This window comes from Paramormyrops kingsleyae, chromosome 24 (genome assembly GCF_048594095.1).
Source record: "Paramormyrops kingsleyae isolate MSU_618 chromosome 24, PKINGS_0.4, whole genome shotgun sequence".
Classification (NCBI taxonomy): domain Eukaryota; kingdom Metazoa; phylum Chordata; class Actinopteri; order Osteoglossiformes; family Mormyridae; genus Paramormyrops; species Paramormyrops kingsleyae.
This window is the reverse complement of record NC_132820.1, coordinates 11831146-11855075: the sequence shown is the minus strand read 5'-3', so window position 1 is coordinate 11855075 and position 23930 is coordinate 11831146. Positions and strand designations below refer to the sequence as shown.

Sequence of the window (23930 nt, the reverse complement as noted above, 5' to 3'; positions counted from 1 at the left end):
CCTAAGATATACGAAAACACGCGTCTGTAATAATCAAACGCTGAAAGGAAGTTGATATAGAAAACGGGAGTAAAACCATTGATCCCAGAGCAGAAATTCTGTTTACATTTTAAAAATAAAAATAAAAAATCAATGGAATGAAATGCGTATATGCCTACTATAAAGGCAGTAAAAATATATGTAGATTTTTTTTTTAACTAACCGCTCTGTTCAATTTAACCGGCTTTGCCCTGTATGGTCTCTGCTGGGAATACTGGAAACTCTGGTTGAGAGGCATCCTGTAATAAAAACAGAGGAATGAAAATGGATCCCCCCCCCGGACACAAGGGGAAATAAACCGTCCGTGACGGTGCTCAAATATACGCAAATGGGTAATAGGATAAAAGTTTCCTGATAAGCAAATAGATTTAACACGTGTTGCGGCCCAGTGATGAAATATATCCATGATACGGCGAATACTAACATATTTTTACCAGTAAATCCCACGTTAATGCGTTTCTTATGATATTGTAAAACACGCACCTTCTCGGAGGTCCCCGCTGGCCTCTGTAGGGCTGGTAGAAGGAGCCCCTGAAGCGGTTGCTGCGTTGTCCAAACTGCTTGGCATTCTGGGTGAGAAAAGACCCAAAAGTCCTCAGTGAGCACTAGCGACACGGCTGGCATCAACCATTGATGAGTTTCCCGAAGCCCTTCGTAATGCTACGTCATTCGTAAGTTCTATGCCAAAAGGTAGATAACAACATAATTATGACGTAGCGTTAAGAAGGCTTCTGGAAACTCACCGTTTAAGAGTTATTTTTCAACCCTGAAACTTAACTGAGTTTAGAGCAAACCTCAATCTGATGTAGACCGGTGTTCTGTCGAGTTGAGCTACTTTGTCGAGTTAGGCTACCATAGTGCTAATCGATAGCCATAACCCTAACCACCCAAAAACCCCTAAAATCCTTACCTTAATCATAACCCCTAAAACCTAACCCTAATTCCAAGACGGTGGAACTGTACATGCGCCGAAAGGCTCGATAGCACGTTTCGATAGGTAGCTCAACTCGTCAGAACTATTGCAATATCCACTGTACGTGTAACATGTTTGTTTATATTCACTCGGTGCATGTACAGCATGTACAGATGTGTCATTACATCTGTGCAATTATACTATGCATGAGCGCAATATGTGCAATTGTGTGCACAAGTCTTAAATATTTTTTCTTATTTGTTCTATTGTTAACGTATTAGTTGGTTTGTTCTTTATTAATGTTTATCTTCAAGTAAATTTCCCCGATGTGGGATCAGTAAGTATCTTATCAGTGCACCTTAGCGTCCCACTGCGGTCTGTTCATAGGGCTGATTCCTTTCGGCGCGCTCCTCCCCCGGTTGTACGGTCTGCTTCTGTAGAAGTCGCGCACGGGTGGCCCAATGTATCGGAACCTGTTGAGCCCTGCGAACGGTTCGGCAGAAGGTGTCGATATTTGCGGACCAAGTCAGCTTCGGGACTAACTCAGAGAGCCGCGCATCACGCCGGAACAACCAGTCTTACTTTTGTGGCGATGATCAGTCCTGATCAGTAATCAACATAGGCAGTCCCAAGAAGATCGCTTCACTGAATGGTGCATTTGATAGATCATTCTAAACGCGTACTAGTCCCAGTTATTCAAAGAAACGTACAGGCCCGTGGTTTTATTTACTTAGTTAAAGAACTAGACATTTCTTCTGAAATGGTTTGTCAAGGCTGTGATACCGGGACCGAGAACGGATAGGGTTAAATCTATGGCCTATTCTAGGATTAAGCCCCGCTTAAATAGGGTCTAGCGCCGCCTATGGGTTGAACTACAAGTCTGCCCCTGTGAGTGGATTACAGGGCTACGGACTGGCGTGAAACTCAAGAAATCTTCCGGCATATCTATATTATTCCTTTATAAACCTAAAATTAGCTACAGCTAAAGCGTTGGGGTAGTTTGCAGACCCTGCAGACTATTCACAAGATAATTAACTGCTCCATACATGCAAATGTGTGTGCAGACTTGTCTCTAACTGAAAATTTCACGCCACCCAGTTGAACAAAGTTGGCAACCCTGAGAATAACGTGTGACTACGTGAAACCATATGGTGTACGTGGCTATAGTTTAATATTTCACCGGATGGGGGTGGGGGGTTACTGAAGGAAAAGTAAAGAAAACAACGATGATTTCAACCCCAAACACAGACAATCACTACGACTTGCATGGGGCCTTAAATAGGCTTAAGCTTAGAATTTCATAAGCAGTATTAAGTATTACCTTAACAAATCTCGAAATACCTAGCTCTATAAAAGGGAACTGTGCAATTCACTTTATATGACTGCATGTTTAAGTAGCCAAGAAACATAAAAACTAGAAATCACCGGAGAGTAAGCGTGTGACTACTAGCCTACTGTAAAGGAGCAACGCAGGTCTGTACTTACTTTTAGTACATAAACTTATTTTATAAAGTGCTATAATAAGACTATTCCGACTGGACTTACCTTGCATGTGGTAGGTGCCCCTTCTGAAACGGAAGCCTTGCTGCTGTCCTGCCTTATTAAACTTCTTAAATAAGTTGCTGCGGTTCGCCTGCCGGTTCTTCCTCTTAAAGCCACCAAGAGTCACATTTTCTTCTTCTTTTTTGAGTTTAATAATGTCGTCTAAAGGCAAGAGAAACGACAGCTGGAAGGTGTTTGCAGTGAATGACCGATCAGCAGATATATGGTCAGGCCCCCGGGGAGCAAAGCAGAATGAATGTGAGTAAACGGAGAGCTAGACGCGGATTATTGGGTCGCCTTTCATGGATGTGACATTTAACCGTATGCGAGGCCTATGTGTTTTATCGTTGCTGTGAAATACCGTCGCAGTTTTAAGGCAAACAAGTTTAAACATTAAATTGTTTAATATCTATGCCTACTTTCAGACTAATATTTCTGTGAAATGATTGGCTGCTGCAAATAGGGTTGTAAGCATGCACCCCCTCCCTCATTGTGACATATATCACCCCCCACGATTGCCACAATGTGCCAGTAAATCCATGTTATTTCGCAAATAAGCAGGACATATAAAATCTTGTGAGAAACCGAAGGGATTTTGGCCATCAAAGGAATGACTTGCGCATTGATGGAATCCCTGAAATTAGATCCGTTCAGTGCCTTGTGTAATTCCCCCCCCCTCTTTTTATTCACCAACCGAGTGACAGGTCAATCTTCTCCGAGCTGTTGGTCTCCTCCATAGCCTCCGGTTCCGCTATATTGTCGCCCATAATCTTCTGTTTCAAAGTCACTTTCTCCAGACACGCTTCTCCTTATATAACCGACAGCTTCGTACTTAGGATCCTAACCAGGCTTCTCGCGTTATTAGAGTCGGGACATTTCCAACAGAAGCGTATATGAAGAATAATTGCACGACCTCTCCAGTGGCAGCCCGGGCGGACAGCTGCAGCCTCTCGTCGTCCCCCGGATAGCGGGGCTGCCCTGCCCCAAGTCGACATGCGTTTGCATGCTTCATAACACACCCTAAAATAGCCACTGATCTAATAACGAAAGAGGGCGATCGAGTATGACACCTTGGCAAGGACAAGATTACAAGCCGCCTGGGAAAATCATATCCGCGTTTCATCAAACATTAAAAAACACAAAAACCCCAGAGGGAAAAATACAAGGGCTGGGGAATATTTTATAACTTAATTAGTTACTCCATTAGCCTACTTGTAAACCCATATCCCAAATAGGTGTTAATAAAATGCTACAGATAATAGTATATGAATGACAACGTAACTGAATGACGTCAATTAACAAATTACAAAGTTCACTTATAATGCATGTGCTGGAAAACAACGATGAATAGCTTTGGAAGAGTGCGCTCGACATAAAAGCACGCTTTGCACCCCTAGCTGGACCTCCCACCACCCCTTGGAGACCCGCCCCTGCTGGGAGCCCAGCCCCGTCTTCGGAACTGCCACCCCATTGCTTCCCTTTGCTGGCCCGGGCGCTGTGCGCATGGGCGGAGGGGCAGCGCCGTTTATTATCGGCCGGATTGTGTCTCTGTGCGAAGATGGCGGCGAGTCAGGGAGGTGGGGGAGCGATCGCCGCTCTGCAGAGCCAGCACTACCCGAGCGTCCCGCACTGGACGGCGGGTATATCGCAGCATCAGCACCACGTCCCCACGGCCCGCAGCCTGGATCGCGCCCTGGAGGATGCCGTGTGCTCCGGCATGCTGAACCTCAGCGGGAGGAAGTTGAGAGATTACCCCGGGATGAGCTACGATCTGACTGATACAACGCAGGCAGGTGAGTCTGTAACGAACTTTAAGTGCATTGTTGCATTTTTAAAGCTAGAGAAAAAAAGCAACAATGCATGATAAAGTTGTCCATGAAGTCGCATTTTTTAAATGCAATTGTCGGATATTTTCATGCATCATATATATCCATCCGACTTTATTTCGGCACATGGTGGACCGTGCAACCGCAAGCTGGATAAACGTGTGTAGAAGCGTATGGATGCCCATAGCACCGTGAGCTCCGTTTTTCTGAATGAAAACGTAAGATCATCCGTAACAGTGAACCGGGTTGTGGCTTCTGTCCCTGAATTCGTCCCGACGCAGATTTCCATCCAGGTTTGCCCAGGATCCTTACACGTCCAGCCGCCTGCACGGATCAGAAATCCGCGTTGAGCGACTCTTTGCAGGACAATAGATAAAGCGTCACCCCGCCCCCCGCACAACACAGTGTAAAGCTTTGCTGTTAGTTTTCTCATCGATGTTTAAAATAGTTTACTATCTTACGCCCCGCCTAATGATTTCATTATTGTAGGTAATGTATTTTTTTCTTCGCGGTATATGGCTTATATTTTTCAACAGCTGCTCGGGGCATTAAATGCATGCACATATTTGTTTTCTAGTGTCACTTTTGGGTGACAGTGAATATAAATGCTGCAGGGACCGAGGGTTTGCCGTCAGCGGCTGTTGCAGGGTAATAAAAATGAAGCGCTTTGTTGGTGCCGTCGGTCCTGAGCGGAGCGCCTCACCCCCCCCCCCCCCAGCAAACCGTGATGGGGATGCGCTGCTTATTTAGCGCACATTGATGGCTTTATTACTGAATCTGCTTTATTACCTGTCTGCATCTTGCGGACGATTCGCCTGTCGGTCTTTTGCGTGCATTTAGCGTGTAATGCAAAGGTTCTAGTGTCAAGAGTGATTAACGATTCTTAATTGCTATATCGCATTAGTTTAATCGAAATGTTTTAATAAAACTGTCGATTTCAGTTGCGAGAAAGGTTTCGTTGTGTGAGTTATGCAGGAAGATGAGCGCAAAAAAGAATAGGGGCGTTAATTGTGTGTGGGAGCCTCTGCAGGAGGCTTTGTCCCGGTAACGTACAATGAAAACGCTTAATGTACGTTGGTACCGGGATGGAGGGTGGGGGTTTTAGGAGGAGCCGCGTGTTTAGCGTGAGTAGCGGCTGTTGTCTGAGGCTCTGCCCGGTCAGCTGTCTCTCTCCACGTCTGTCCGTCTCCCACCGAGCGAGAGCTTTGCTCGCTGACCGGCGCGCAAAAACGTTGGCGCCCAGCTACCCGCTGCACTGCTGCCGTGGGGGACCGCGTTCCCAGTTTCGAAATTGGTCTTGGCCTGGGAGGAAGTAGGATGTCCTCGTCCCCCACCCCCTCGTCCCCCCCCCCCCCTCCCCTCCCCAATACAGGCCATCTGGAGCTCTACACACGGAGACAGGGTTGTCTGAGAGTCAGCTGTGCAAAAAGCGGGGAGGACAGTCATTCCAGACAGTCAGAAGCTTTGTTCTGGGCCAGCGTACAGAATAGTCTACACAGCCTCTGAAGCTCAATACTGCCTTGCATGAGGCAAGACTGAATGAGTCTCCTTTGTCTTGTCAGGGTAGCTCTTAAATCAGTCAGGTCCTAAAGGCAGAGGCTGGACTGAGGCTTTCTGAATTGTATCTTCGTACAGCAGATGCACCAGATCCCATGTTGCCGTTCTTAGCGAGTCGATGCCGGGTCCTCGTGTTCGTCAGGCTGGTCGGGGCCTTTCTCTACATGCTGCTGGTATTTCCGAAGTTCAGAAGTCATTACAGGAAGTTCCAGCCCTATTTATAGATGAGGCCGCCCACAAAGTCACCATTGTTCGCCTCCGAGTTCGCTTTTAGTGTTCGACTGTAAGGGCCCTGGTGGGCAGTGGCGGCTTGTTTTGCCAGCGTGACCACGTGTGGCTGTGATTCCCATGGTATCTGTGTGAGGGTGTGTACTAGGAGCTCTTTTGTGAGGTCGTGGTTTGGCACCTGCCCTCGTGTGGAATACCTGACCACACTGTATATGGTGCTCCACTAGATTATCTGCCGTGAGGGGATTTCTGAGCCTTCAGGGATCTGCCTTGTTTGCGCCGTGAAACTTACTTCTGTAAAGCGTGGCTGTTTTGAGCGGATAGCACGGCACGTTGTTCCATATCACCGCCTATTCCCGCCCACTGCTGCGGGTCGCTGCCATTTTCCTTGCGGTCCTGGATCGGTGTCTCCGAGGCACCTCAGCAGTGCGAGTGTGAAATGGGTTTAGGCATCTCAGCAGTGCGTGGTGAGTGCGATTAATCCCTGACCCGCAGGGAGGATGTTGTAGATAGCACTCTGTCTGTGCTGGTGTCTAACGGCGGCTGCATCTTCCCTCCAGCATCTCAGCTTCCACACTGATGTTTTTCTTCCGTGTCCATGTCTTCCCTCTGTATCTTCCTTGGTATCCATTCCTTTTCTCCACATATTCCTTGGTATCCATGTCTTCTTTAGAATATTTGTGTATTTCCTCTGTATGTTCCCTGGTATCTGTGTCTACTTTGGTAACTATGTCTTCCTTCCATATCTTCTCTGGTATCTCAGTCTTCCCTGGTATCCAACTCCTCATTGGTATTGGTGTCTTCCTGGGCATCTTTGTCCCTCCTCTTTATCTTCCCTCATTTCCGTATCTGCCCTGGGACTCGCTCCTTCCTTGATATTCCCTTTTCTTCATATGTGGTTGGTATCCATGTCTTCCCTGGTATTTCTGCATTCCCTGTGTATCTTCCCGGGTGTCCGTGCCTTAACTCCTGTTGGAATCTCTGTCCTCCCTCTGGCAACTGGCGTCCTTTGTGTGCTGGTGAGGCTCGGCTGGGTGAGACGTCTTTATTGCTTGTTACGTGGTTCCTCCCCGGGAGCTGCTCTGGTAATGAGTGCAGGATTTCCAGCAGCTGGCCATGGGGATTTGTAGCTATCTGTTCCTAAAACAGAAGGCGGGAAAAGGTTTTACGCCTTCAGTAGGTAATGCACAGAATCCCCATCACTTACTCTTCTGGCAAGAGAGAATGTATTTGGAGAACTCAAAGAAAGCCGCCTTTCCAGAATGAAGCCTGGTGCCCTTCGACGCTATTGCTAGGAAGGTGCCAGCTAACACTGTGGGAGGGTGACTAGCATTATGACCTTGCTGGCTAATGCTAACACTGTGGAGACCAGATGATGCTAGCACTAGCAATGTGCCGGCTAACGCTAACACTGTCCAGGGACCAGATGATGCTAGCACTAGCAATGTGCTGGCTAACGCTAACACTGTCCGATGATGCTAGCACTAGCAATGTGCTGGCTAACGCTAACACTGTCCGATGATGCTAGCACTAGCAATGTGCTGGCTAATGCTAACACTTTGGGGGGACCAGCTGATGCTAGCACTAGCAATGTGCTGGCTAATGCTAACACTTTGGGGGGACCAGCTGATGCTAGCACTAGCAATGTGCTGGCTAATGCTAACACTTTGGGGGGACCAGCTGATGCTAGCACTAGCAATGTGCTGGCTAATGCTAACACTGAGGGGATTGACTGAGCCTAAGGCTGAGAAGCTGCTGGCAAACACCAAATAACATGATAGTGATGCTGCTTTTTTTTTAAAAACCACCCACGATAGGAGACACAGACACAGGGCCCGACTAGTGAGACTTTAGGGTGAAAAATTCCCCTCCCCCCATCCAGAATGAAAAATGGTCTGATTGTGCTGTTGTTCGAGGTGTCAGGGCTGTGATTTTACATGTGACTGGATTTTGATGGATCTGTTTTTTTATTCAACACGAAACATCAAGAAGAAATGAACTGGTAACATAAACAACCATTTCCATGAGTTAACGGTGCTTTATTGATCTTTTGATTATTAATAATTATTAATGGGCGGTCATGTGACTCGGGAGGCACGTCTGCCAGCCGCCGCTCTCGTAAAGCCTCCTTCTTAGGAAGCGCAGACCCCCTCGTTCATCGTGAAATCCCCTGAGGCCACGTACCGCAAGCTTCTGTCTTAACATATGCCAGCCTCCTTGTGATCCTGCTCTGTGGCTGTTATCAAACGCTAATTATTTTTCTGAGTGCTGATCCCTGTAGCATTTTTGTGTGGAAACATGAGCCACAAAAAAATACCTCAGTGGTGGTTTCCAAGAGCTGACGTTCATAACCCGATGGATTGTACTGGGAAGGTACTGGGAACATGGCCTTTGGTTTGAACTAACCCTCGCTGTCCCTGAGTCAACGTTTGTCCTGCGTTCTTACTCGGCGCGCCAAATTCTCGGGCGTTCAGCGAGGGTACGCTCTCACGGCCTTCCATTTGCAGCATGGTGTCATTTGATGGGAATGTTGATCTGTGCTGAGCAGATTTCTGAAACCGTGAGGCACCCAGTCACGGATGTGCTGCCACGTTCGTTTGGTCTGCGTCGTCTGTTACCAGCAGAGGCTCATTTCTCCGCTACCTGCTCAGGATCTGTCTGTCCGGGATCGGGGGCAGTTGGGCCGTCGTAGCGCGGTGGTTTGCGGTTTGATGTGCATCCCAGGAATGTCAGAATTAAGTCCCCCCCCCCCCCACTAACCTTCCCATGGCCCATTGTCTTCCGCTTCTGTCCCTCCCTTTCAGATATAATTGTTTTCTGAATCGGCAGCTGATTGGTCGGAAGACTGCAGAATGGCGGGCGGGAAAACAGGCATGACGGAGCAGTGGAAGATGACAGTCCTGTCATTTCGTCATTAGTCGCGCTGTTGTTGAATTTGTGCATTCGGTGACGCTGTTCTGCGGGTTGGTGCCGCAGGCATTCGAAGAGCAGAGCAAGTTTGGGGGAGCACAACGGCGCCCTTCCCTGTTGCCGGTACCGCGCACGAGATACGGCGGAAAACGTCAATAGCGTCCGATAAACTCGATGCTGATGGAAAAATGAACAATCGCTAAGAATAACTTCCTGACGTAAGCCGGTGGCTGCGGCTGGTGATGTACTGTCATGGCAGACGCTCTAGGAAGGCAGCTAATTAAAATGTAAATTAGCAATAAAGACTAAGATGCGGCTCTGAAATACATGTAGTGTCTCTGCGACTGGCGTATTGTGGGTTTGAATGGCGTGAAGGTGCTTCCTGCAGTCTCTACAGCGAGTGCGAAGGTGTGATTGTAGCCCTTTTCTTCCCTGTCGACTCATTAGCCCTGAGCTGTTTCTTTCTGCTGCTTTGAGCCAAATTGGAGTATTTGCATAAACGCTCTGGCTCCCTTCATGCCCTCTAGACGCTGTGGGTGGCCCCTCTCCCCCATTTTAAGGAAGATTAATTATTATTCCTCGGTCTAAGGCCGAGAACCTCAAGCTTCCTAATAAACACGAACCACGTATCCTGGGGTCATTACGTGTCGGATAAATTTGGGGAGGGCCTTGAAATGAGGTACTAGGGAGCCAGAGATTTTGAGTCCCTGGAGGTCCGAACGTTGCCCTCCCTTCCTTCATCGTGTGATCTACCTGCCTGGGAGACGTATGGCTGCAGATCACGATCATATGGCATGTGCAATAATCACCAGGGTTTAAGATAACAGATGAAACATTTGTCAAAAGTTAGTAATCTGTATAAATTCGGCATATCCTTACGTTTATTAAATTCGGTTAGCGGTTTTTAAGGGCATGTAGCCTTGGATGGAAGTCGTTTGGGAAGCTGCGTAGATCTGGGCAAATGCCTGGTGTCGGTAAGCTCCGCTGGTGGGGCTCTGGGCGGGGTGGAGGTCTCAGGGGTGCGGTGGAGGTCCGGCCTCCCACCTTTGTGAGGCTCTTTTGTTTTGTCGTCGTCCTGTTCTCCCCGTTTCGCCGCGTACTGATTGGCCGTGCCCCTTTCCGGTCACGCTCGTCAGCTGAGGTCAGCGCCTTGGCTTGTATCTTCCCCCCCCCCCCCCCCCCCCACAGGATCGGCATGGTATGATGGTTTTGTGGAGGTCAGCTTGCTAATACTGTGACCATATTACTACACGGTGCAGCTGCTCTGAGGGTCTGTCCCCGTGTTTTTTCCTGCTACCCATCTCTGCCTACGGCCCCCGTGTCCTTTAATCACTGCTGCCGTGCCGAGGCCAGGGCCGAATGGGGGATTGATCGCTTCCTTCCTCGTGCCGTGCCTGGCTCTCAGAGATCGTCGAGCTGTAGGTCTGTCTGAAAGTGAGACCTTCTCGTCTAAATGTGAAGGCCACGGTAAAACAGGGTCGTGGGGCCCTGGAGGGTGTCCTGCATCTAGGCAGCTATTTATCTGGGTTAAAGTACATCTCTAACATGAAGGTTTCGTCTCCTGCTCTAGTTTTGCGGGTCCCCCGGTACTAATGGGCTTTTAGTGCATCGGCGGGGAATTTGGCTCCGTGTCGGACGAAATGAGGTTACCGGCGGCACGCCTCGGTGATTCTCGATCCCGCTCTGTGTGCCGTCGCTGTCCTGCGGGCTCGGTGAACGGGCCGGGACAGATGGCCGACTAAAAGGGGGAAAGCACCGGTGACACGGTGCGCCAGCATCACTGCCCCGAGCTCTGATTGGCCGGCTGTGGCCGGTGACACGGTGCGCCAGCATCACTCCCCCGAGCTCTGATTGGCCGGCTGTGGCTCATGTGTAAAGAATCCACAACCCTTCATTCATAAAAAACACGCAGCACGCCTCTCAGTCTACTGGCGTGCGTTTCGATGCTTTCTTCATCATTTTCTACCGCACTGCCGTGGTAAACTGGTCATAACCAGACATTATGCTGGATCTAAAATGACAAAGTGCATGGCGTTTGTTTCCGGCCTCCCCGTGAGGACTCGTGTGTCCTTCAGCAGGAAGTGAGGCGGAATTTTCACTGCTGTTAAAATGGTCTTTACACAAGGAGCAGCTTAGTGCACGTTCACCTTTTAGGGGAGACTCCCTCACTTCTCGGGCAGATGGTTCAGTGAGGGATGCAACCCCCCCAGCTCAGCGCTGAGGGTGATTACCCTCTAGACACTCCTCTCTCGGGCAATTTCAAGGTCCGGCGGCCGTGAGCCGATGGTGGCAGTCTCCTGGGACAGGAGCATGTTACAGTCACGAAATAGCGTGTGATCACGCGTGCGTGACGGACGGCCCGATGATCACTGATGGTTTTTTATCGCAGGAAAGCTCCTTATTGGGAATTACATGCAATTTGATCCCCCTCATAGTCACTGCCTTGGCAAGTGAGTCGGTGTTGTGGGGGGGGGCATCTGCGAGTTAGCACCCTGAAAGAGGCATGGGGGGTGGTGTGTTTATGGGGGGGGGGGTTATGAATGATACATCACAATGATGGGTCTCATCAGTCCTGACTTTCTTTTCTATGGGGGAGGGGGCTCTGTCTCTCACTGTCTGTCTGTTCTTTTTATCTGTCTATGTGTGTTTGTGTCTGTGTGGTCATGTAATTATCGCATCATGCGAACCAGATGTCCCCACAATGCGAGAAAAGCCTGCTATTTTGACATAGTGGGCACCATTTTTCCATTCCCCAGAAGGGGAAATTCGATTTTATAAAAACTGAAGTTGCGAAAAGTCTTGTATTTTGTTTGGTTACTTATGGTTAGGGTTAGGGCTGGGTGGGGGTTATGAGTGTCATAATTAGGGTTAGGGTTGTGCCCAAAGAAATGAATGGACGGTCCCCACAATATGTGTGTGTGGGTGTGTGTGTGAGAGGGGCACGACTCTCCGCAGCTGTCCCTGCATCTGTCTTTTGTGGGTGTCAGTGCAGGCGGGGCGGGGGGGGGGGGCACTGTCTGGGTGTCAGGGGGGGGGGTTGTCTTTGTTATCCATGACAGATCTGCTGAATGACTCGGGCTTCCCCAGGAAAACATCGACCGCAGATACGAACTCTCAGTCTATCCCCTGACTGCCGCTGGAGCAGAAATAAAGCTTCTGGAACCTTCTTTGCCTGCTGCTTCCAGTCTTCTTCAGCCCTTAGGAGCTTTTGGACGCTGAATAGCTGTGTAAAGAGCGAGGGTAGCTCCTCCCTGGTCACGCCACGGTCACACGGCCTGAAAACCCCCCCCGCTCGGTGTGTGGGCCTGTGACACCCTGCTTCCTGCGCCGACCGCACTGGGGTTACGTCCCCACTGTTCCTGTCTGCTCTCGCACAGCCCAAAGGCCTGGTTTTGGCCCGAGGCCTGGATTTTTTTAGTCACTAAGCATCCAGAAAATTTGAAAGGCCGAAATCAACCCTTAAATCCCCCCCAAGAGAATCGACCCCTCCCCATCCTGTGCTTGGTACCCGTGATCCCCACCCCTCCTCGTCTGACTAATGAAAGGACGCCGTGTTCTGGAGCCTGGGGGCTGAAGGGCAGCCATCAGCACGGGAAGGAAGTGCAGAGGAAATCCTCGAGCGCCGGTTTGCTAACGCTGGGAAAACATCGCGGGCTTGGGTACACTTTGGCCAGACGGTGGACAGAGCGCGCTCAGTAATGGGGGGTGGCTGTCATCATCGGCGCGGTCATAAACTCCAGATATCTGTATTAAGTTTCTCTATGCTGCCCCCTGTCTGTGGAATTTCGCTCTAACACCTGTATTTCCCCCTCTATCTCCATCTTCAAATCCCATCTTCAGACCTGCCCGTTCTCCCAATCTTTCCAGCTCCCCCCCACTCTGCCATCTCCACCCTGACCCCTCCCTGCTCATCATGCTTAGATCTTCTCTACACGCCCATGTTGCTTGTCAGCGTCTGTCCTTCTGTCTCTCTGTATGTATGTCTGTTCGTGTTTGTTACTCTCACGGCGTATTCTGTGTGGTTGCGTATCTTTGGGTTTCAAAAAGCACAGTATAAATCATTACTAATAAATTAACAATAAATAATTGTTATTAATTTACAGCAGGGGTAGCACACGTCTCAGTGACAGTGTGGGGATGAGCAGGCAGATGCTGTCATTTCCTCATATACACTTCACCCTTAATGCTCTGTGGTCAGCTAGTGATGTCTGAACAGTCATCTTCGATCTGCGGTCGGACAGTGATGCCTGCCCCTAAAACGCGGTCTGCACCTTCCTACCTAGCATGCCGCCTCTGCTCCATGTCCATGGTAATGGGGTTGATGAGGCCGGCGGTCCTGGCGCTAGCATCCTCTGCGCTGTTTCCAGGGCAACACGTCTCTGGCTCCAGGTTCGATTAGCTCTCATGCCTTTCTAGATTAGCCAGTTCCTTCACACTGACGGGGGCAGCTTGCTTTAGCAGTCTCCCCGTATGTGTTACAGCGGTTCTTCGACCTCTGCGCCACCTGCTGTACCCTGCTGGTACCAGAACTCGGCTTCGTGCCCGCAGGTGAGCCTGAGAAGGAGGCAGAAGGTGAGGACCTTCAGGCGATGGGCTACAAGCAGAACCTGTAATGCACCTTCTGCTCTGTGCTCCATATTTAATCTGCTTGACCTCGTTTTGGGTTTTTGAGCACAAGCAGAGTTCCGGGTTTGCTTAGGCCCGGTTCGCGTGGGAGCAGAGCGCCGTGGCACAGGCGGTGTGTCGGACAGGCTCCTCTCGCTCGTGGCTCAGCGACTGGCCGGTGTCTGAGGGCGAGGTCCTGCGGCGCCTCGGAGGGTCTGACAGACGGCTGGTGGAGTGACATCATCCCACCATCGGAGAGAGAGGGACTGAAATGAATCGCTGATTATCTGCGGTTGTGACAGACACTGTGATACTGGTGACAGTGTGACTGACTGACAGACGACGAAGCCGCAGATGTTGCTGTTTATGGAGCCACAGGTTCGAGTCGTCTGCCGTCTCTCCTATGCCTCATCCTCCTCTCGCTGCTGGTGCTGGCATGTGCCAGGCCTGCAGAGTCCCGGTGGGATTCCAGCGGGGGGGGGGGGGGGGGGGTGTAATCTGCTGAGATTCAGTCGGGGGACGCTGCCAGTGTCATGCACAGGGCCGGCGTCGAGACCTGAAGTGTCTAGCGGGACTGAGCAGGGGCTCGGTTACCATGGCAATGAGACAGCAAATAGAGATGGTGGTGATTTCTGTTAGCCAGGCTGGGTGTTACCACTGTGGGAACCCTGCACTACCTGTTACACTCCGCTTTACGTCTGTGACCTGACTGGAGGGTCTAAAATCAGACCGTGGCTGAGAACACGTAGGCTGTGTGCGTGCATGTGTGCATACGTGTGCATGCATGCATATGTGTGCTCGTGTGTGCATACGTGTGCATGCATGCATATGTGTGCTTGTGTGTGCATACGTGTGCATGCATGCATATGTGTGCTTGTGTGTGCATACGTGTGCATGCGTGTGTCAGCTTGCTTGCCCCTCCCCCCCCCACAGTAGCTCTGACAGTGCTGCTCAGCGCTTCTCCAAAGGCGGCGACGGGAGGCGTAGTTCTTCCCGGGAGCGCTCGACGGCTGTGTGGGATGAGCCTGGGAAAGGGGCTTGGGAGAGGAAGGTTTACATTGCCGGAATTCCCAGCATTCCCAAATCAACGACAGGAAGTGATCGGGAGCTGCTGAAGGAATCCACTTCACACATCAGTATTTAGTTTACAGCACGGACTGATCGTGGTTTGTCACACATGTGTGTCGGTGTGTCTGTTGCTCTCCAGGACGACTCATGGGGGCAGACGGGCAGACTCGGGGGGTGGGGGAGGGGGGTTGGAATTCGCTGGAAGCCTCTTGCCGCTGCCCTGTGAAGCCCCGAGCCACGCGGGTCATTACCGTATCGTCCGTTTCCGCTGTGAGGGTGACAACGTGAGGCGGCAGCTGTGTCCGTCACTGTCACTCTCTCTGCATGAGTCACTCCATGGAGACCCCTGTGCCTGTTTGTCCCAGACCTCTCGAGGAACCGGCTGACGGAGGTCCCCCCGGAAGTGTGCCACTTCGCTCCTCTGGAATCCCTCAACCTTTATCATAACTGCATCAAGAGCGTCCCGGAAGGCATCATCAACCTGCAGATGCTCACCTACCTGAACGTCAGGTCAGGATCTCCATCCAGGTCCTCTTTAGAACCAGGTCCATTAGGTTCTAGTCTGATTAATGATTAATGGGTCCCTGGCTGACTCCTGTCACACTGGGTATGATTGCTAGGGGTTGAAATCTCACGGCCCTCGGTGTCTGGGCCAGTACTGTGGCCCAGGTCCGTCTGGGTCAGCACTGCGGCCCGGGTCCGTCTGGGGTCCTGATGTCGATTCAGCATTTGCATGGCCTGCCGTGTTGTTTTTTTATGGAAATAAGGCAAAGCATCTTGCCTGTGTGACATCTGTCAGACCTGTAGGGGGAGCTGTGACCTCCACATCCTGGCGGGGGTCAAGCAGCCCCTCAGGGAGCTCGGCCGGTTCCCCACACTCATGCGCGTTCAGACTCGTCATGGGATGTCTGTGACTGTCGTCGCCATGCCGCTGTTGGGTTCTGCGGCGGACGGCGGTTTTAGAGCCGCGGCAGTCCTCGCGCCGTTCTGACCTCCTGCCGGTTCTCCCCGGATCCTCCTCAGCCGGAACCTCCTCTCCACGCTGCCCAAGTTCCTGTTCAACCTGCCGCTCAAGGTGCTGGTGGTCAGCAACAACAAGCTGGTGTCCATCCCAGAGGAAATCGGTCGGTGCAAGGACCTCATGGAGCTGGTGAGCAGGGGGAGGGGGGGACTGTGGGGGCACATGGTGCATACCGGCTCACGTGGGCGCTTCTGACGGGCTGCCCCCCCCTCCCCAGGATATTAGCTGTAATGAGATCCAGGCGCTTCCCCCCCAGATGGGAAAGCTTCAGGCCCTTCGGGAGTTCAATGTACGGAAGAACAGTCTAGAAGTGCTTCCCGAAGGTGAGCGCTACCCCTCGGTCTCCACTGCTCCGCCAGTACCCCCTGCCCACCTCTCCGTTTGCCCCTCACTGCCCCCTCGCTCCCCTGTCCTACCCCCAGAGCTGGCCGACCTGCCCCTCGTCAAACTCGACTTCTCCTGCAACAAGATCTCGGAGATCCCTCCCACCTACCGGAAGCTGAGGCAGCTGCAGCTCATCGTCCTGGATAACAACCCCCTGCGGTCTCCCCCTGCGCAGGTGGGCGCCCCGCGCAACCAGAGCGCCATCGCCACCTTGTGGACAGAGCTGGTAGTGCGGCCAGATTCCACTGAGCGCTCGGTGTCTCTTCTCGCGCCAGGTCTGCCTGAAGGGGATGGTGCATCTGTTCAAGTACCTGAACATCCAAGCCTGCAGGACGGACAAAAAGCTGGACTCCCTGGACCTGCCGTCCCTGGGGAAGCGGAGCCTCCTTCCCCAGCCTCTGACAGACAGGTACCACCATCTTTCGCTTGTACACGCAGCGGTGATTTTCACCACTCAAACCATGCATTTGCATGGTGTCCCTGATGTTTGGGGCCCCCTGTTGGCCAGAAATAGTCACTACACTAAATATCGAATAAACACGCTCCTTATTTATGAGACGCTGAAGCAGCATGTCCTGCTAACAAGCTAACGAGCTGAACCCACACAAAAATTTTGGGGGGGGGGGGGGGCTGAGGTTGATAGTTACTTAATATTTATAGTCCTGATTGTGTCGTTTGGATTATCCTCGTTAAGCATGGAGGATTTTTACCCGGGCAAGAGCCACGGGGCTGATTCGGGGATCGGGAGCGACAATGGGGACAAGAGGCTGTCCACCACGGAGGTATGGCAAACCGCGTGGCCTCTACCCCATGGCACGGGGTCCCGCAACCACGCCCCCTCACCGCCAACCGCCCGTCTCCCCGCAGCCCTCCGACGACGACACAGTGAGCCTTCACTCCCAGGTGTCCGAAACGGCGCGGGAGCACCTCCGGGCCGAGACCCAACCACCGGCCGGCCGGCCCGACGGCCTCAAAGGTGCAAGTGGCACCGGTCGCCAGCTTCTCACAAGAACATAAGAAACTTACAGACGAGAGGCGGCCATTCGGCCCATCAAGCTCGTTTGGGGACAACTTCACTAATAGCTTAAAGGTGTTAAAGGAACCCAGGGTTTTAGCTTGATGATTTATGGCTTTCCTGAACATTTAAGTGAGTGTTAATACGGGTGGGTCACTCTGGAGGAGACGGGATCTTGTACGGGGGTTTGTTTGGTCAAACGCCGCTGTCCCTGCAGATCAGGAACCCTACGACTACATAGACCCCAACCCGGAAGAAGACGCAGCCCTGACGGAGGGGGACGTGCAGCAGAGCGCCCCCTATGTGTCCTGCATAAAAGTGCGTGCCTCTTATCCATAACAAAAGCGCTCCACGAATACCCGGTGGACTTCATATTGGCCTGCCCTCCTCATGTCATTCTTACTGATTGTATTTCAGGAACTTGAGCTTGTCCTCAACAAGTCGCACCACGGCAAGGAGACGGACACGTGGAAGGAGGAATCGGGGTCCGGGTTTGTCTAGGATCGCCCCCCTGCGGGTCTAAATTACCTCACAGCCGGGATGAGCTTTTCTGCAGGGGGCCCTGATGGGTTTCGTTCTGCCGTAGCTCAGAGAAAGGGCACCTGGCTGAGGAAGAGGACGACGAGATCAAGGAAGTCCTGGATCTGAGGAAGATCGCTGTCCAGCTGTTGCAGCAAGAGCAGCAGAACAGGTGAGGTGGCCTCTCTGTCTCAGTCTGTCTCCCTGTATGTCCCTGTCTCTCTGTCTGTCCCTGTGCCTCTCTGTCTCTCTGTCTGTCCCTGTGCCTCTCTGTCTCTCTGTCTGTCCCTCTGTCTCCCTGTATGTCCCTGTGCCTCAGTATCTCTGTCTTTCCCTGTGCCTCGCTGTCTCTCTGTCTGTCCCTGTGCCTCTCTGTCTCTCTGTCTGTCCCTGTGCCTCGCTGTCTCTCTGTCTGTCCCTGTGCCTCTCTGTCTTTCCCTGTGCCTATCTGTCTCTCTCTGTCTTTCCCTGTGCCTATCTGTCTCTCTCTGTCTGTCTCTCTCTTTCTGTCTGTCGCAGTGTCTGTCTCTGCCTGACTCTTCGTCACTCTGTCATTCTTTGTGTCCATCTCTCTTCAGTTTGACTGTCTCTCTCTCTCTCTCTCTCCTCAGTGTCTGTCTGTCTCTCTCTCCTCAGTGTCTCTCTCTCTCTCCTCAGTGTCTGTCTCTCTCTCTCTCCTTACTGCTGCTGTCCCTCTCCTGCTCTGGATCTTGTTAACCATTCCTTTTCTTCCTACGTACTAACGCGTCGCCCCCTTCTCTCCTCTCCCTTCCATCTCCCCCCTGCCCCCCTCGCTCTGCTGGTGCTCTGATTGGGCACTCAGGCGGAGGTCACTGATCTGTAGGGCAGAGAGCCTGATCCACCGACGCCGGGCCCCGGGGCGAGCCCACAGGTACTGCCCATGTCAAATCGTGGGGGGGGGGGCATTTTTCAGGTCAGTTCTTTATAGAGATGCATCAATTGATCAGCCAGGGACCGGAATTGGCCAATTATCAGCGTGCTCGGCCCAGACCGGAGACCGACCAATCAGTCTCATGTATTTCCAATACCGCACCGGTCCGTTTTACGCATGAACCGCATGTCATACGCGCAGCGGCGCAGGCAGTAGCCTCACAGCCGCATGGTCGCTCACAGCCGCGTGCACGCTCACAGTCACACACTAACATATCATTAGCATGGAAGTTCTTCACTGTGAGTGAATATGACATAAAGCTTGCAGTTCATAATACATGTAAAGCCAAAGTAAACCATGGGGGAACCACCACGGAAACGTGATGAAACGTTGGAGGAGAACTTTAAACTGATTATTAAACATGTACTAGATAATCTTCTAAAAGAACAATCATTAAAATTGCAAAGCTAGCTAAGGTTTTTTTCTCATGAGAGAGTAAAAATGTTTTAATAACTTTTAACCCCCTGCGCTATAATGTCCGTATAGTGTGATGGTATGAAAAAGCCTGATCTTAATCTATCTTACTAGCGATGTAAGAAATGTATGTGCATAACATGCGATGTTGGTGTTAATAATATTACCCTGCATTATTTGGAAGAGTATAGTAGTAGTTTTATTTGGAGGTTTGGAATCTATGGATCTATGGAATCTATGGAATTTAAGACTAGTAAAAAATTTGAAAAAGGTCAACATTGTGTTATTTGGTGAATTTAAACATACTGGAAAATGGTATAAGTAACTGGCATTTGTTTTGTTAATTAAATCGGTCTAATTTCTAGCCTAGAAAATTGCAGCCGGTGCATCTCTAGTTCTTTGGTTTGAGTTTTGTGGTATTGAGGCCAATGGGAAGTGTGTCTGTGAGTAAAAGCGTGTTTGTGGCTGAATGCTGGTCCGTTCGCGATTTCCTATCTGTGAGGGATTTCCTGTCTGTGAATGATTTCCTGTCTGTAAGCGTGGCGGTGAGTGATTTCCTGTCTTTGAGTGAGTATGTGTCTGTGAGTGATTTCCTGTCTTTGAGTGAGTATGTGTCTGTGAGTGATTTCCTGTCTTTGAGTGAGTATGTGTCTGTGAGTGATTTCCTGTCTTTGAGTGAGTGTGTGTCTGTGAGTGATTTCCCGTCTGTGAGCATTGCTGATAAGCGCCTCCCTGCCCCTCCAGATTCCTCAGTCACACGGGGAGCAGCTCGAACAGCAAACAAAGAGCAGCCTCTCAGACGGCCCGGAGGTAGGACTCCACCCCACACTACACCGCTTCCTGGGGGTGGGGGGCTGTGCCTCCATGTTTAAGATGCTCCGTTTGTTCATCTGCTATGAGCAGCCGTTTCGGTCTTTCTTAAAAACTTGGCCCCTATTCACCATTGTGTTTCACAGCCTCTCATTGGACGAGGGAACCCAGGCTGGCTCCGCCCTCAGGGGACAGGTATGTTCCTGTCTTTTATCCTATAACAGTGATTATGGAAGCGGTTCTGTGAGTGATTGTGAAGCTCCTCTGTGGCCCGGTTGACGTCCTGCAGGGCCCAGCTTCGGGTTCCGGCGAATCGGCCCAGAAACCGGAAGCAGCGGATTCCGAGCCGCAGTGGCCTGAAGTGCCGCCCATCCTGAACCAGGGCGACGACCGGAGGCGGAACAAATACCTAAGGAAAGACTATCTGAAGGTACTCAGCAGGGGGTGGATGGTCGGTGGGCGTGTCCTTGTGGCCGGTGGGTATGTCTGCTGCACAGGTGTTGTTACATGAAGTGGCCACACGGGGCGCTCTTTCTGTTTGCATTTGTGTGGAGGAGGTGTGTTGAGTCAGCCAGTGGAATTTAGGTCATGAGCCAGCCTGCCTGTCGTCTTTGGAGAGGATGATTAATATCTTCATTTACTTTAGTCTAGTGAAACATGCTGACACTGTCTCCGCTACGCTGCCTGTATTAAGTATTAAGCTAATAGCCTGAGGGCACTGTGTTTGGGATGAGTCCTCACTGCACATCTCTGTTTCAGTACAAGTGCCAAAACGCGAGAAGAAGCTCCAGTGCCAAGGACAGTGAGGGCGAGGTGGGATTCTGTCTGTCTGTGTCTACAGTGCCGGTCAAAAGTTTGGACACACCAAACCGCCTACAAAGGAGAGTGATAGTGTCACATCACTTGACCTGGCCACCTGACCTAAACACAGTCGAAATGCTTTTGGAGGAGTTTGAGTGAAGGAAAAGCGGCCAATGAGAGCTCAGCACATATGTGGGGCCTCCTTCAGGACGGCTGGAAAAGCATCCCAGGAGGCCACCTCATGAAACTGGTGTAGAGGAGACAGTAGGGTCAGCCAGTCCCTGGACCAGTTGGGGTTAAGGGCCTCGCTGAAGAGCCCAGTCTTTGCATCAGTATGCTGACTGCGGGATTTGAACCAGCAACCTACTGAGTCCCAACCCACAGAGCTGCTTAATACTTTTTTTGTTCAGTGCGTAATTACATATATGTTATTTTACAGTGCTGAGGTCTGAAATGTAGAGAATAAGAACATAAGAACAAGAATAGTAATAAACCTTGGGTAGGTGTGTCCAAATGTTTCACTGACACTATATATGACCCATGTGCATCAAACTGACTTGCCCTTATACTGGTACCCTGGGGTGTGATTGGCTTTACTGAAAGTCTAACAGCTAACCAGCTCAGCCGGCGCTCGACGGCCCCGTACCGGACACGCGGTGGGAAGACAGATGGACGGGCGGATCAGGCTGCCACATTAACGGGTCGCTTGTGTTACAGGAAGGAGTTCGGTCCGATTTCAGTTCCACCATGACTGTGTTCGGGTTAAAGCCCAGATCAGGTGAGTGGAGGGCCGTTTTGGTCATCTCCGGGGGGGGCTTGTGGTCGTTGCCCTCTCCTCGGTGAGCACATGACGAAGTGTTGGATCTCGCCGTGTCGCTGCAGCGTATTCCCGCGGCAGCCGGCAGGAGTACCCCACCAGTGAGCCAAGCTTCACCATGCGCAGGAAGATGGAGCACCTTCGCGAGGAGATGGAGCAAGTCCTGCTGCTGCGGCAGGTGGGCAGCAGGGGGCGCCCTCGAGCCAAGACCGCCGGCTTTAGCTTAGCACCGCTTCTCCATATGGGTGACTTGTCTCTCGTGTCTCGAAGAACCTGGAGTCCCGGCTGAAGGTGCTGCTGCCGGACGACGTGGGCGCCGCCCTTATGGACGGCGTGGTCCTCTGCCACCTGGCCAATCACATCCGGCCACGCTCTGTGGCCAGCATCCATGTGCCCTCGCCCGCCGTGGTGAGTCCCCGTCTCCTGCTCACACGCGGCTCCCATGATGCCAGTGTGACTCACCCTCCCCCCCCCTTCTGTTTGCAGCCCAAGCTCAGCATGGCCAAGTGTCGCAGGAACGTAGAGAACTTTTTGGATGCGTGCAAGAAGCTGGGCGTGCCGCAGGTAATGTCGACAGAGTTGGAGATTAGGGCCCCGCCCCCCCTCCCCCTTGCCAGTTCGGTTGTTAACCCCCCCCCCCCCCCAACAGGATAAGCTGTGTCTGCCCCACCACATCCTGGAGGAGCGAGGCCTCGTCAAGGTCAGCATTACCGTGCAGGCCCTGCTGGATTTGCCCGTGCTCAAGCCAACGCAGCTCTCCACCGCATGACAGCCCCCCTCCCCCCCGCCGTCATGGGACTGGTGGGGGGGGGCGGGGGGGTGACCGCTCGGATCAGGAGCGGGCCAGGCCCCGACTCCTCTGCATGACATTAGCCTGAACTGACCCTTCCTGTTTATGACATTGTTTTGCTAACCGTGTCATTCCTGGATGGATGAATGGATGGATGGAATCCCTCTTATCCCAAACCGATTTTGACAGTCAGATACCATCAAATGCCACATTTCCATGGCGATCTAAGGGTCACGCTGCCAGGTGACAGTGGGCAAGTGTGACCTCAGGAGGTCCGCTTGGAGATGAACAGTGCCTCTCCATCGAGCTTCACGCTAACCGGCGATTACCCAGCAGAACCTGCTTATGGGTCCTGCCCACAGCCTGCCTCTGTGCTTGAGCTAGGATCAGGTTTTAATTTGGTCCCTTTCGCTCGCCGTGGACCCAGGAACGCCACATGGTGAGGAAACAGCGTCACGGTGACACAGATGTCCGTCACTGAGTCAGCGTCTGACTGTTAATTGTAGTATTTGTAGACAGAAGATTCTCTGCGGTTTAAGAGAAGGGATTAAGTTATTTTTTAAGTCTCAATACTCACCTTTGCACTTGTCTGTATTTTTCTGACTTAACTTTAATACTTTGGATGGCTGGATTTTTAAAAAAAATCTGAGACTGAATCCTAATTGTTAATTTAAGCCCTATTTATGTATTTATTCCTGTTTTATGAAACACTTTGATTCCACATGGCCCCTGTGTTGAATCATGACGCATCTCACTTTAAATTTTCTCTTTTCTTTGTTTAAATATGTTCTCCCTGTTGACTTGGGCTCTTCCTATCATCACTGCTCATGTGCTCAGTGAGCCCCCCCCCCGTTATCTCCAGACAGTAGTCAAAGCGTTTTGACCCACACTCCCCTCGGTGTGTCGGATCACGGCACCGGCCCGATCCGCATCCTCTGAAGTCCCGGACTTGGTCCCGCATTGGTGTCAGAGCTGCCGGGTGTGTTTTCCTGTCCTGGACTTTCCTGTCGTCTCTAAAGTCACACCTGTCCATCAACTCACCCGACCCGACCCGGTGTGACCCGGCCTCCGGGGCTGTGCTGCAGCCCAGCCCGGCTCAAAGTGCCAGGATACCGTCACTCCACAGCCGAGCGCATGAGTCGTGTCACACTGCTGATATTTCTAGTTCAAAATGGTTTCTCGGGGGGGGGGGGGTCTGAACAGCTGTGGGGGCTGTTTTTAGTGTGTCAGAAACTGCCTGCCTGTGATTGCTGAGCGACTGTAGTGTGACAGTCACTAGGAGGTCTCTTTTGGAAGAAATGGGTATTGACTCCACAGACATAGTGTGGGTTTCAAAGGGGCCTCAATCCATCAGGGATAACCTCTGAAAAAATTGAATCTCGATCCTCAGTGGGGACACCAGCCGGCGGTGCCGTGATCTTTGTGAATTTGTCGCCCTCTACTGGATCGCCACCGCGTGTCTCCGTAATCAGGTTAAGAGTCCGCTTCTACCTGTGGATGTTTTGTGTGAATTTGACCTCTGTACCTCTGAAGCTCGCCATCGAAGCCACGTGCCAATTGTACAAATGAACCTTCTTTGTTTTTCCACGACTCAGTTTGCATGCCAGGATAACGGGTGAATCATGAAGTGTAAATATGCTGTAAATTGTCAGTTTTTAAAATGTTTCAAGTATAATGGGGGAAAAAAAAATAAAAATTTTCCTACACTCTAGTAACACA

At 51.4% G+C, this 23930-nt stretch overlaps 2 protein-coding genes across 3 annotated transcripts in view; one reads left to right on the top strand and one right to left on the bottom strand.

Moving 5' to 3' along the window:
• The window catches only part of LOC111860811 (UAP56-interacting factor-like), a 5086-nt gene extending 1598 nt beyond the window's left edge, over positions 1–3488 (bottom strand). Inside the window, exons 1-5 of the mRNA XM_023844840.2 lie at positions 3189–3488; positions 2498–2656; positions 1311–1435; positions 523–608; positions 203–278 (exon numbers count right to left, since the gene is read on the bottom strand). Coding sequence (XP_023700608.2) covers positions 203–278; positions 523–608; positions 1311–1435; positions 2498–2656; positions 3189–3261 — 519 coding nt within the window. The 5' untranslated portion in view covers positions 3262–3488. The remainder of the gene's footprint in view (positions 1–202; positions 279–522; positions 609–1310; positions 1436–2497; positions 2657–3188) is intronic.
• lrch2 (leucine-rich repeats and calponin homology (CH) domain containing 2) lies at positions 2623–23930 on the top strand. 2 transcript variants are annotated; one of them, XM_023844829.2, is made up of 22 exons: positions 2623–2752; positions 3892–4287; positions 15054–15198; positions 15712–15838; positions 15927–16032; positions 16132–16268; positions 16369–16502; positions 16788–16875; positions 16961–17069; positions 17326–17426; positions 17526–17593; positions 17695–17799; positions 18451–18519; positions 19738–19803; positions 19950–19998; positions 20093–20233; positions 20563–20616; positions 21322–21382; positions 21487–21599; positions 21692–21829; positions 21908–21985; positions 22071–23930. In XM_023844829.2, exons 1-22 carry the CDS (start codon positions 2650–2652, stop codon positions 22188–22190), a joined length of 2508 nt encoding a protein of 835 aa, XP_023700597.2. In that variant the 5' UTR covers positions 2623–2649; the 3' UTR covers positions 22191–23930. The 2 variants fall into 2 exon arrangements, with proteins under 2 accessions (XP_023700597.2, XP_023700598.2); XM_023844830.2 differs by lacking the exon at positions 18451–18519.

Bases quoted from the DNA above. Each gene is read 5' to 3' on its own strand.
- lrch2 (XM_023844829.2), top strand. From the start codon at position 2,650: ATGTCGTCTAAAGGCAAGAGAAACGACAGCTGGAAGGTGTTTGCAGTG. The intron at 16,269-16,368 runs GTGGGCGCCCCG...TTCTCGCGCCAG, and splicing joins TGCGGTCTCCCCCTGCGCAG to GTCTGCCTGAAGGGGATGGT. The intron at 21,986-22,070 runs GTAATGTCGACA...CCCCCCCAACAG, and splicing joins AGAAGCTGGGCGTGCCGCAG to GATAAGCTGTGTCTGCCCCA.